The sequence below is a fragment of the Convolutriloba macropyga genome, chromosome 5, assembly GCF_964194025.1.
Source record: "Convolutriloba macropyga chromosome 5, txConMacr16.3, whole genome shotgun sequence".
NCBI classification, from domain to species: Eukaryota; Metazoa; Xenacoelomorpha; order Acoela; family Convolutidae; genus Convolutriloba; species Convolutriloba macropyga.
This window is the reverse complement of record NC_134472.1, coordinates 2,674,987-2,687,830: the sequence shown is the minus strand read 5'-3', so window position 1 is coordinate 2,687,830 and position 12,844 is coordinate 2,674,987. Positions and strand designations below refer to the sequence as shown.

The 12,844-nt window shown below is 38.5% G+C and overlaps 1 protein-coding gene across 3 annotated transcripts in view; it reads right to left on the bottom strand.

Annotated features, from left to right (window-relative positions):
* Positions 1-12,844, bottom strand: part of LOC142339040 (prominin-1-like) — a 187,192-nt gene that overhangs the window by 132,964 nt on the left and 41,384 nt on the right. For all 3 annotated transcript variants that reach the window (XM_075388692.1, XM_075388693.1, XM_075388694.1), the window contains exons 7-9: positions 11,561-11,627; positions 9,854-9,934; positions 21-226 (exon numbers count right to left, since the gene is read on the bottom strand). In XM_075388692.1, coding sequence (XP_075244807.1) covers positions 21-226; positions 9,854-9,934; positions 11,561-11,627 — 354 coding nt within the window. The remainder of the gene's footprint in view (positions 1-20; positions 227-9,853; positions 9,935-11,560; positions 11,628-12,844) is intronic.

Here is a 12,844-nt window from a genome sequence, read left to right as displayed (position 1 = left end):
ACAATTGGTGAAAGACTTACATTAATGATATGTTTGGCAATTTCACTCGCAACAGTAGAGCAACTTCCATCTCCTGAACAGGTGACGTCACTAGTTAAAGCTGTGTGAATGGATGACAGGGCATCGCTTATCTGTCTCATGTTCTGTGATGACGTAGACAGATTGTAGTATATCTCGTTGTACGTGGTCGAGATAACAGCACTGGCCGTGTTATAGTCCTCAATTGCTGATAACAAGGCAATTTGTAAGTTGAGTCGAAGTTAGGCTCTTAATGGGAGGATTTATACGTTTAACCGGGATTTTTCGTTCAGTTAGCTCTGGCAGATCGACAACCACCATGGTACGAAAAAGCTACGTAAACCTAAAGACTTTTTAAAATCTTTACTTTTTGGTATTGTACCCCAAAACATTAATGATCCCTTATCCGGACTCAGATTGCTGTTTATTTCTCCATTTGCGTCCACTTCTTCAAAGAACCTAGAAGACTTTCATCACTTGACATGCGCACTCTATCCTCATCAGAGAAAACGAAGTTCTGTTAAAAAGGCTTAATAAGCATGTAAATGGACCATTGCACACCAAAACACTTTTTTGTCTTCAACCTGACTCTTTTGCCTTACTTCTTCAGAATAGCCCATATTGTTATGTTTGACTGTACGCCAGAATCTTACTGCAGCAAGGCAAAGAGCTATGAGCCAATCTGATGGATTTCAGTGTGGTTTCCTGATCTTTTAGATCATTGTTTACTAATTTTTGTTCGGACTTTTTTTTGACAATTTTGGTTTTCTTTTCAATTTTTTTGCCCTCGAAATTAACGTTTTCACTTAATTTTTGTAGGCATTCTATCAACTGGGGCAGTTTTGCAGTTTTTCAACAAAAATCCGGCAATTAGAAGGCCAGCAATTTGATAAACAATGAAAAACATATGCGGTTTAGCCATCTTTTCTGTTACAATGATGAAATAAATCTTAAAAAATTTTGCACATTTTCTCACGCCTAAGCGCAAAAAGTTTACGCTTCGGAGCTTGTTTCGGAACTTAAATTGTTTTAAAAGGTCCGCAATTACGCTGAACTGTTCCTTCTGGTACCACGGCATTTTTAATTAAATTCTGTTATGAGAGTGAATTGAGTGCATCTGATATTGAATACATTATCAACTTCCGGGACCATAATTACTCGATATCTCTAGAACTTCCGAGAAAAAGGTTGTTATGCAATCCTCATATGTTCTGTGGTTCATTGAGGTTTATTATTGGTTTTTTACGCTGCAAACTTGTGGATTTTATTGAGATCAAACTTTGTTCAATTCATGAAAAAAAATTAAACGCCCAAAATTGGCAACAGGACAAAAGTTAATTTTGCCCCCTTTGTAACGGCTGCTTTCCTATCAATGACAAGGAAAGTTTTATACCGCCCAGTTCTTTATTAGCGGTTTACAAGCTGTCGGGATACTAAGTTGTGCAGTTCGCTTTTGTAACTTTATATCCGCTATTCTGTAAATTACCGTTGCATTAAACGTTTTTTTTTAGTCCAAATGACTAATCGTCCAGCTTTGCTGGATAATGAACTCAATTCCTGGAACTTCTCAGTAAGTTCCAATTGAATAATCAAATAATTTTTCTGAGTTTTGGTTAATAACTCAATAATTAAGTTTGGGGCTATTCAAAAACAAATTTGGTCCCTATAGGTTGCTCAATGTTTATGTTTATAAACGAAACTAAGGGGGTACATTCGGTTTCAAAATAGAACACAATTCACCGAGGAGTCCCGTCTTTTGCCGTAAGCGGATTTGAATTGTTGGTCAAAACAGAGGTCCTTAGTTAGTCACTGGGGCAGAAGCCATAAAGAGGACGTAGCATCTAGGTTTTTGGTTGGGAAAACTCAAGTCTGTGAACTGAAAATCTATCTTTCACCGCCTATTACATTCAACGAACTGATTATAAGTCGTTCGTCTGATCAAAGAAGAGGAATTTTTGTCACCCTTATGTTCGGCTATCAGAGGTTCTTTAATTTACTTTCTCTCAAGTTACTCAAACTTTCAAGACCAAATCGATGAAAAGATAAATTACAAGTTTCACGTTAGCAAGACACAGTATTCTACTGCTCAAGTGAGATTGTTAGGCAGACTTGATTTCCTTGTGAAAATATTTTTCTTAGTTTTTCAAAGCCAACCTGACTTCAACTGACAAATCTTGTGTTCTGCTGAAGCTAGAGCTCCCGTTTTTCCACTAAACTGAACCAGGTTTTTTATGATTACAACAAAGCTAACGCATAACTATTTGATTGTTCACAGCAACCTGCGACACACACACACACTTACTTTATTACGCTTTGAAGTGAGTGGAAGTTGTGGAAGTGAGTGGAAGTGAGTCTTAGTTCTTTCACTTCACTTCTGTATAAGTGGCAGCAGCTGTGATTTTTTAGAAAAGTCAAACTAACACTTTGTTGTTACCAGGTGTAAAACGCACTTTTAGTATACAGTAGTTTTAGTGACCTTGTTTTGTTAGGACTTTAACCAGGTCAACCTGTTCGCACGTTTGGGGCTCTTTTTACACGTTTACAATTGTATGAAATTTAGAAACAAATTATGTTGATATAAATATTGTTTTAATGAAATGAATGTTTGAGGAAATTATTAATGCTCGGCCTTCACATCGCCGGCCCTGTTTTCCATCACAAAAACGTCATTACTATTTGGTAACACAGGAGCGAGCTTCACCACTGGTCTCTTGTTAAACTCCGCCGTTCGTTTGAACTTTCGGTGATCGAATCACTCCGTCGGACCCTTCGATGGTCTCCGTGACTCGACCCAGATTACAATATCCTCGCTTGTCACTGTCTTCGATCAACCAAACGAGATCGTCATAAGAAGGTTTCTGAAATGCTCTGTGCCTTCGTGTTGGTCATTCTTGTGCTCGTTTCGCAAGAACAATTCAATTGCATGATGTTTCCAATGTAACAATATTGGATGTTTTGCGTTAAAGCCCAATTGATTTTTACCTCTTCTGCCTTTGGCACGAATAAGTCCTTCCTCAACCAAGAAAGGTGAGAATTGTAATATTTTTCTGCTTTTTGTGATTTCCTTTTCAAGTTTGAGAGATTATATCTCTTCACCAAACTGTTCTCGCTGTAGTAAATTGAAGATGATTGCTTTGCTTTTTCTTTTTTTTCAACACTGACTAAAAGCGTAGCTGGTTTGTATTTGCTGAATGCCCGCCATACGTATGCCATTGTATTTACTAGTCTGTTAAAATTACTGAATCGTTCCCACTGAATAACCGCTTCCTTTTCATCAGCCTGTGTCATGAAGACTGATGATGGTATGTTATCTTCATCTGAGGCGAAGACAAGGTTGACTTGCTCTGGCCATTCACTCTGTGGTCGCTTTAACCAGGCCGGCCAAATGAGCCACTCACTCTTCCTGAGTTCGTCAATGTTGATCACTCTCATGCCAATGTCCGCTGGGTTGTTGATACCGCTCACATGTCTCCACTGTGAAACGTCAGTTGTATTCAATATCTCAGCCACTCGATTCGCCAGAAACACTTGTTGTTTACGATGGGAGCTGTGTATCCACTGCAGTACCGTTGTTGAGTCCTACCAAAAACTGCAACCATGTATCTTCATTTCGTGCTCCTTGACTATCTGCTCCTTCAACCGTACTGCCATGACTGCCGCTTGTAATTCCAGCCGTGGTATCGAAACATGCCTCATCGGTGCCACTCTTCATTTTCCAATTACCAATGCTAAGTCGGCTGAGTCTTCCTTTGTTTGGGATCTTAGATAGGCCACTGCACACATTGTGTCTTCAGATGCATCAGCAAGCACATGAAGTTCGGTTTTATCCCTCTCTCTGTTGAAGTATCTTCTACAAATGCTTGTTTCAGCTACAATTGGAAGTTGTTCCTTCCACCTCAGGAACTCTGCTTCTTCACCAGGCTCCACTTGGTTGTCCCAATGTTGCCCATTCTTGGTCCAGATGTTTTTCAGAAGTCGTCTCATGTGAACACTGAACGGAGCAAACAATCCGATCGGGGCGAATACTGAAGATAACAGTGAAAGAATTTTCCTGTGGGTTATAGGGGCTTCAACTTTCTTGTTCGTACCTTGGCAGACTTGAAGACTATCACCAGTAACAGTACATTGTAGTCCAAGCACTGAAGATCCCTCTGTATTGGTTCCACTTCGACTTGCTTCATGTTGCTGATTGATTTCAAGTCGACTGGGATTGCTTTGCAAACCTCATCGCTGTTGCTTATCCACTTTGTAAGTTCGAATCCATGCTGCGAAAGAAGATGTCGGAACTGGCTGAAGACTTCGATTGTCTCTTCAGGGGTTTCTACTGATTTGATGAAATCGTCCATGAGAAAGTTGTTTTGTATTGCTTTTTATGCGATTGGATACAGTTCTTCGTTATCGAGTCCCACCCGTTTGAGAGCATAGTTTGCGCAAGTTGGAGAGCTCTTAGCTCCAAACACGTGACGCTGATATTCGTATACTTGAACAGGTTTCTTAGTTCTTGAGCGCCATAGAAACCTCAAGCAACTTCTATCCTGCTCGGGAACTTGCACTTGTAGAATTATCGATTCGATATCTGCTGTTAGGGCTACTGGTCTTTCACGAAATCTGAAAATCGTTCCAATTAAACCATGCAGTAGATCAGGCCCTGCTAGTAGCTTGTCGTTTAGGCATACCCCTTTGAACTTTGATGCAGCATTGCAAACACGTCTCACTTTGCCAAGCTTGTTCGGGTTTAGGACTGGATGGTGTGGCAAGTACCATTCTTTCCCGAAGGTGCCTTTCACTTCGGACTCGTCCAATATCTTTTCAAATCCCTTCTCTACGTCTGTATCTATCGACTTTTGATATAAACTTTTAAGGTTTGGGTCCCTTTGCAATCTTCGCTCCAGTGAGTGAAGCTGACTCAAGGCTGAGCTGTAGTTGTTCGGCAGGTTGGGCTCTGGTTCAGTCCAAAGCATTCCCACTTCGTACCGCTCGCCTGTAACCTTGGTCGTACTCCCAAGCATCTTTTGTGCCTGCAGCTCCTTCTTGGACTGACTGACGAGGTTAACTTTGGAAGCATAAGTTTCTATGTCCCACAATTTTTGGATGTTCTCAGCCACTTTCACATCTTCTGTGAAGGCGAAATGACAAAAATTTTGTCTTCTCTTGCCCGTCATGGGTCCACTGACTACCCATCCTAAATCTGTTAGAACGGCGAAAGGTTCACTTCGTGTTTCTATCCTGTAGTCCAATGGTCTCTGTAGCTCGTAAGCATCTTGACCGAGAATGATGCCGACGTCCAATAAGTTGAACGGTTTGTTTGGGAGAACGTTCAAGTGGTTGAAGCTTTGCTTCAGCTTGTGGTAGTCGTAGTTTGTGGTTCCCAATGAAATTGACGGGTGTACAAACACGTCTCTCGAATGTACTTTTGAATGCGGTCATCATGTTGAGCGTAACATCGGTGCCTGTGGCTCGAAACTTCTTATTAACGCTTCGGTCGACGAATGATACCGTTGATCCACTATCGGGGAAAGCATATGTGTTTAACCTGTTGCTGCCACTCTGAATTGAGACTGGAACTATCTGAAGAAAACTCGTACCGGCGTTACTTTGACTGATTGCCCTCTGCGCTTACGTTGACTGCGTGATTGCCCTCGACCATTTGGTTTTCTGAGTGTAGCAATCGGCTGTGCTTTTTGGTACATCCATTTATACCACAAGCGTTGACTTTACAATCTTTGATTGCATGTCCTTTTCCCAGACATCCGTAACATAAGCGTTGCTTCCTTACAGCTGCATAACGATCATTCACGTTCATGTTCTTAAACAAAGGACAGTTCAAAATTTTGTGCGTTCCATCGGATAATGGGCAATGATCGCTAATCGTTGCCTGCGCTTCCTTTACGTTTGAACTCGAACTAAAATTCGAGGATTTAGAGAACTGCTTGGTTTTGTTCGCATTTCGTCGATGATCCTCCTTACGTTCCCCTGTGGGCTGCGACATGCCTTCGTAAACGAATGACAGTCTTGATAGCCAGTTCTCTAGGGGACAGAGATCTGTTCGATCCTCACTGGTTTCATCTACATAGAACCACCATTTCTCCTTCAGATTAGGTGGCAACTTTTCAGTCGCGATTTGCTGTGTTGCACTAGATCGCAAGTCGCCTTCATATTTGTAGTGCTTCAGAACACTGACTACCTTACTGATGGTTGTTGAATAACTGACTAAAGCTTTTGAATCATGCATTCGGATCGCCTGTTGATTTCGCAAAGTATTGAGTTGTGCTTCAACAATTAGGTAAGGTCGGCCAAACCTCCGTTCCAACAAAGCCCAAACTTCACCATATAGATCTCCGGGGTAGCCCATACTTGCTATAGCCGCTCTTGCTTTGCCAGTTAACAATGTTTTCAAGTGGCTCATTTTCTCTCAGCTAGGTATTTCACGGTTATGAACGGTTGCTACAAACATGTTCGACCATTCCGGCCACTCGGGTGGGTTGCCGTTGAAAGAATATAACGTTAACTTTGGTAGCTGACTACTACTGCTGAGTACATTGCACTCAGACTGGTCGGGTAAACGGTTGAGTTTGAAACGCTCGCAGCTTGGGGATCTGGATTTAAGTAAACCTTCTCGATCGAAACTGACTCGATAGTTTTCGTGACCGTTCTTTGTATGATCAAAACTACAGTCTTTAAAGTTTGCAAACTTATCTGATTGGTCGAGCCAGCCGAAGACGTCCTTGCTCTTTGGGCCTTTTCAATTGAAATGCAATCGACTTCTTATACGAGGCGCGGCACCATCATTAGAACAAGAATCTCTGGTCTTCCTTTTCGTATTGCAGTTTGAGCGCACCTTCTTCTTCCAAATGGTGAAGTTCCAACTCAATCTCCTTCTGCTTCATTTCATATTCAATTTTTCTCAGACGCATTTTGGTGTTAAATTCTTTGTCTAGGGCCACAAGCTTCTCTGCATTCTTTGCCCTTTTATCAGAAGACGCTTTGGACTCTTTGTCTTGGTTTTCCTTTTGTTGATTCTTTACTGAAACTTGGGAGGTTTCTCCCATAGCTCTTGAAACTTTATCATTTGACTCTGCAGCCCTGCTTTGGAGAGGGGTCTGATTCTGCTGATCCGCCATGCTGGTCTGGCCCCTGATATATGGCAACCAATCGGGTTCTAAGTTGATGAAAAATTCGCGTTGTTGGATTTTTTGTCGTCGGTAGAATTCCAAAAAGTTGAAGATATCACTCCTCTTGTCAAGTAGCTTCTCTAGGTTTATATCGAATTGCAAAATTTGGTTATAAACTGTTTTAACTTTGCTAGGCCGATCCTTAATTTTTTTTTTCTAGTTCGTAGCCTTCTTTCTGCTTAGCTCAATCTGCTTTGCGCAGTGCTTGATTTGTCTCTCAAGGTTGCTGTGACTACGTGACCGAGTCTCAATTTGTTTACATTGACGCCGCAGCTTGACGTTTTTCTGTCCCGTGGTTTTGTTTTCGACAAAGTTGGCACCTCAACTTCATTTGACTGTGCAACTCGAGTTGGCCTTTTGTTTTGCTCGAGATTAGACAGCGGTTTGTATTCCACTGTCCGGGTCGGCGGACCAAATGTAACGGCTGCTTTCCTATCAATGACAAGGAAAGTTTTATACCGCCCAAATCGTTAATAGTGGTTTACAAGCTGTCGGGATACTAAGTTGTGCAGTTCACTTTTGTAACTTTATATCCGCTATTCTGTAAATTACTGTTGCATTAAACGTTGTTTTATTAGTCCAAATAACTAATCGTCCAGCTTTGCTGAATAATCAACTCAATGGCTGGAACTTCTCAGTAAATTCCAACTAAATAATCAAATAATTTTTCAGAGTTTTAGTTAATAACTCAATAATTTAGTTTAGGGCTATTCAAAACCAAATTTGATCCCCATAGCTTGCTCACTGTTTATGTTTATAACGATTCTAAGGGGGTACATTCGGTTTCAGAATAGAACACATTTCACAGAGGAGAACCCGTCTTTTGCTGTAAGCGGACTTGAATTGTTGGTCAAAACAGAAGTCCTTCGTTAGTCACTGGGGCCGAAGCCATAGAGACGACGTAGCATTTAGGTTTTTGGTTTGGAAAACTCAAGTCTGTGAACTGAAAATCTATCTTTCACCGCCTATTACTTTCAACGAACTGATTATAAGTCGTTCGTCTGGTCAGAGAAGAGGAAGTTTTGTCACCCTACTGTTCGGCTATCAGAGGTTCTTTAATTTCCTTTCTCTCAAGTTACTAAAACTTTCAAGACAAAATCGATGATAAGATAAATTACAAGTTTCACGTTAGCAAGACACAGTATTCTATTGCTCAAGTAAGATTGTTAGGCAGACTGGGATTCCTTGTGAAAATAGTTTTCTTAGTTCTTTCAAAGCCAACTTGACTTCAACTGTCAGATCTTCTGTTCTGCTGAAGCTAGAGCTCCGTTTTTCCACAAAATTGAACCCGGTTTTTTTATGATTACATTTAAGCTCAGGCATAATTATCTGACTGTTCACAGCAATCTGCGACACACACACACTTACCTTATCAAGCTTTGAAGTGAGTGGAAGTTGTGGAAGTGAGTGGAAGTGAGTCTTAGTTCTTTCACTTCACTTCTGTATAAGTGGCAGCAGCTGTGATTTTTTAGAAAAGTCAGACTAACACTTTGTTGTTACCAGGTGTAAAACGCAATTTTAGTAAACAGTAGTTTTAGTGACCTTGTTTTGTTAAGACTTTAACCCGGTCAACCTGTTCGCACGTTTGGGGCTCTTTTTACACGTTTACAAATGTATGAAGTTTAGAAACAAATTATGTCGACATAAATATTGTTTTAACGAAATGAATGTTTGAGGAAATTATTAATGCTCGGCCTTTACAGCCTTGCCAAAAAGTTTGGTAATATTTGAACAAATTTTTGGAATCAATATTTCATCTTTGAGAATAAAAAATGAAAGCAAGCGAAGGCTAAGATCTTAATTGTAAATTTATTGTTAATTGAAAGTACAAATTATCTCAACTTCTAGATTTATGTTTTATACGATTTAAAAGTTATAATGTTGAAGCTATTTCATAATGTGTCTAATAGATAATGCTAATTAATGGTAGGAAATGCTTGTCCAATCATTTTTTTCAAAGGTCAATTATCTATGAGCGGCTTTTTTCTATGAGAAACTAACCCAGATCTATTTTGAAAAAATGTAGAGTTCGCTATCATGCCAGTTTTGTTTCTATTTTTTTGCAAATATTCCCATGAAGAACTAACACTAACCAATCTTAAAATTGAGGTCTTCCAAGAAAGCTTTAATTTCTGCTATATGTTTGGCTTGAATTTTTCGTATCTCGTGACATAGTTTTCATGAAAAGCAATAAAGATTCTGGCTCACATTATTTGCATTTACTTTCAAATCTTAACTCTTCATTGGCGCCGAAAAGTAATTGTAATATTTCTCACGACTTAAGTAGATGTTTTTGAGTTGAAATTATATTTTTCAGTCAAAAATTTTTATAAGAAGTTTCAGTTGCTATTTTTATTTTTTATGATGTAAAAAAGAGAAAAAACGTCTATTGCTTATCATCTGTCTTTGTTTGGATAATCAACTCAAAATTTTACTTATCAGTGCTTAGTTTGTAGAGAAAAATACGTTGAGTTGAGGTCAAGAATGCGCGACGATCGGAGTTGGAACATCCTGTATAAATTTGAGCCAGAATATTTGCAGTTGATGCCCCGCTCCCTAGATTGGCCATTTTTGTAACTGAATCATTTGTACTGGCTGTTTCTCAATTTACATTATACAAGTCAATATAAATAAATAATAAGAGAATAACCCAATTGTGGTACCTTGATCGACGTCACTGAACTCTGTGCTTAGACTGCTATTCATCCAATCAATGATCGGCTGGAAGATCTGCTCACCCGCAGCTGAAAAAATATTTAACGCCATTTTACTGCCAATTTAATTTATACCAAAATCAATCCAAAAATCAGTCCGAAAAATTGGATGTATTCTGTTTCAACTGTTTCAACTCCCCCTCACCCCCAGCCCCCATTGTTTTTTATGCTCCCAGTTCCATTTTGTTTTATTATAAAGCTTTTAACTGTGTAAAAAATTAGCACGCGCACCGGGGGGGGGGGGGGGGGGGGTGAGGGGCGTAAAAGCTATATGCCCTCTAAGATGAGGTAAGGGGGAGAGAATAAATCCCAAAATCAAAACAAAAATCAATCCAAAGCTCAATGCAAGAACCAAAGCAGAATCGATGCAAAAACATTCCAGGACCATACTCGGAAATCCTAAATATGAAAACACTATAAAACAATGGTGGGTGGAGAGGGGGGGGGCATTGTTGCACTTAATGTAATCTGACAAAACGGCACAAGAAAAATTAAAAATTTGGTTCAACATCCAGCATTTTGTTACAAAAAATGACAGAAAAGTTGATCATTCATGCTGGTCTAATATTTACTTTTTCCACAAACAAGCATCAACAACGTCGCTCATAAATGCGAGAAAACTTTATCAAGCGAACTAATGATAACGTTTGTAAGTTTTGTTGGTTTTTACTGATCAATACAGGCCAGATCTGTTCCATTCTGATCATAACTCCCTCGGATTTTTCATTTTCAACTTCGATTTTCTCAAAAAAAATTGAGGTGAAACTTTGATGTATTTACAGTCTGTTTATTCCGTTGATCAGGAAAAGTGTGGCGATGACAAAAAAACGGATTTTTCTCTTTAATCTGCCGAAACTGGAAAAAGGGAAAAAATGAGGGGTGGAGTAGTTGAGAGGATTCAACTGCTGTCTAAAGAGTAATCATAAGCAGCCATTTTTAATTGAGTATTTTTACACTTTAGGCACGCAAAATTAGACGCTCAATTTCAAAGCAGTATTTTGAGTTGAGAACCCAACTTTAAACATTAAAAGATGGGATTTACATGAATTTAGTGGAACTGGGTTACATTCAAAAGCTAGGATGTTTTGAAGGGAAATCATTAACCGAATTGCACAAAACTAAAAAAAAAATAAGAACAGCAGAATCCAAGCTACAAAGCTCGATGTTTACCGACGATTGTGGAAACATATTTTGAGCAAAAAAAATAAATAAAGTTCGTGTCAAAGTTTCAAAAATGATAAGTAATTTAATATAAGACAAAAATTTTTGACAAAACGTGTGTTTCAGTCCAAAATAAATTAACAAAAATATATAGGCACGGAAAATTGTTTATGAGCACTATGGAGAAAAATTGACTGCAAGTTGGAAAACTTTCAATAAGATGAAAATGATTCTACCTCTCTGCCTCACAGTCAGGGGAAATGTGCTCATCTCGTTAACAGAAGGCAGCAAAATTGAAAAAAAAAAACAATCGAAACTGGCCCTTGCTATGATTGAAACCCACTAGATAATCTTGTTACATATCCATTGGTCACTGTTTGAACGGATAATTTTTTGTCTGGTTTTGGAGTATCGTCAATTTTTGTCAATTTTCGTGCAGCCCTTACTTCATAACCACAAAATAAATAAGTCAAATATATAAAATTTTCAACATACAGTTCATATTGTCGGTGACGATGTCAGTCACATTGTGAAAGGGGATTACTGAGGCGTCGTACAAGTCCTGAAACAAAAAATAAAATTATAAACATATTTCAGAGGAAACCAGGAAACCTAGAAATAACAATAATCTTCAGTAAACATAAAATGTTTTCCTCATTTTCGAGGTCTTAAGAAGAATTTTTTACGTTTTTCTTCTGAAGTCTTAAGCCAAATAATTTATCTTCATATATTTAAATAAACCGTCACATTACTGATATAATTAATAGAAATTTTATGATGGGAAAAATTTAATGCCACAAGGAAACTCAAATCTTCAAGATAACTTTTAATCAAATCAAAATAAAACAAAGCTGTTGTTGCCACTTTTTGTTTTCTAGACAAATATCCGTTTTTCCCTTTTTAGTTGGAAATGTGTTTTGTTTGTTTTTTTTCTTTCAGAGGTCTTCCTCCGCGTCCAATTGTTAAGATCTTGTATCATGTATTTGCAAGCCTTCCCGGTTATTGGTTGTTATATGTCTCTTCTCTTGTCTTGTGCCAGTTTAAAAATAGGAATTGTCATTAAATTGTTTTTGTAACTTTGATTTTCATAAAGAGAATTGCTACTTGAATGGCAGTATTCGTTTCACAAATGTTTTAAGAATGAATGAATGAATGATTTGAATTTCTCCCATTCAATTGATAAAACGACACGGATTAATCATAATCATTTAATATGGATTAACAGGAGTGGACGTTTGGCGATACTCTCGTATCTTTTTGAAATGCCCTGAAAAAGGAAGCATGTTACTTGAACACAAGCTTTTTGATTACACTGTTCTGCAATATCAAAAAATATTGGAAACGGTTGACAAGATTCCGAAATTTACGCAAAGTCACTTTTTCAGCATTTGCCAAGACTTTTTTTGCAACACAAAGTTCAATAAAACTCAACCCTAAGTTCAAGCGACATTGTTAACAGTTTAGTCTTGGCTGATTTTGGAATAACAAGCTGTGCTGTTTTAGGTAAGAACAATAATAATCAAGATTGCACATTTTGTTTCTGAAAGATACACTTGTGATTCAGAGATGGTTTAGCTGCTCAAGGTCACACTTTCAGGGGGCCATGATATAGAATATGTCACCACTTGTATGGTTACATAATTGGTTAAACATAGTTTACTTTCCGTGATAATTCGTGACAGTTTTTCAGCTCGCTATTCAATTGGGTCTCCAAATGTAGCCTTCCATTTTTGTTTTTAAGGGCCTAAGATGATATTAAAGACTGGCGTTTTGGTAAGC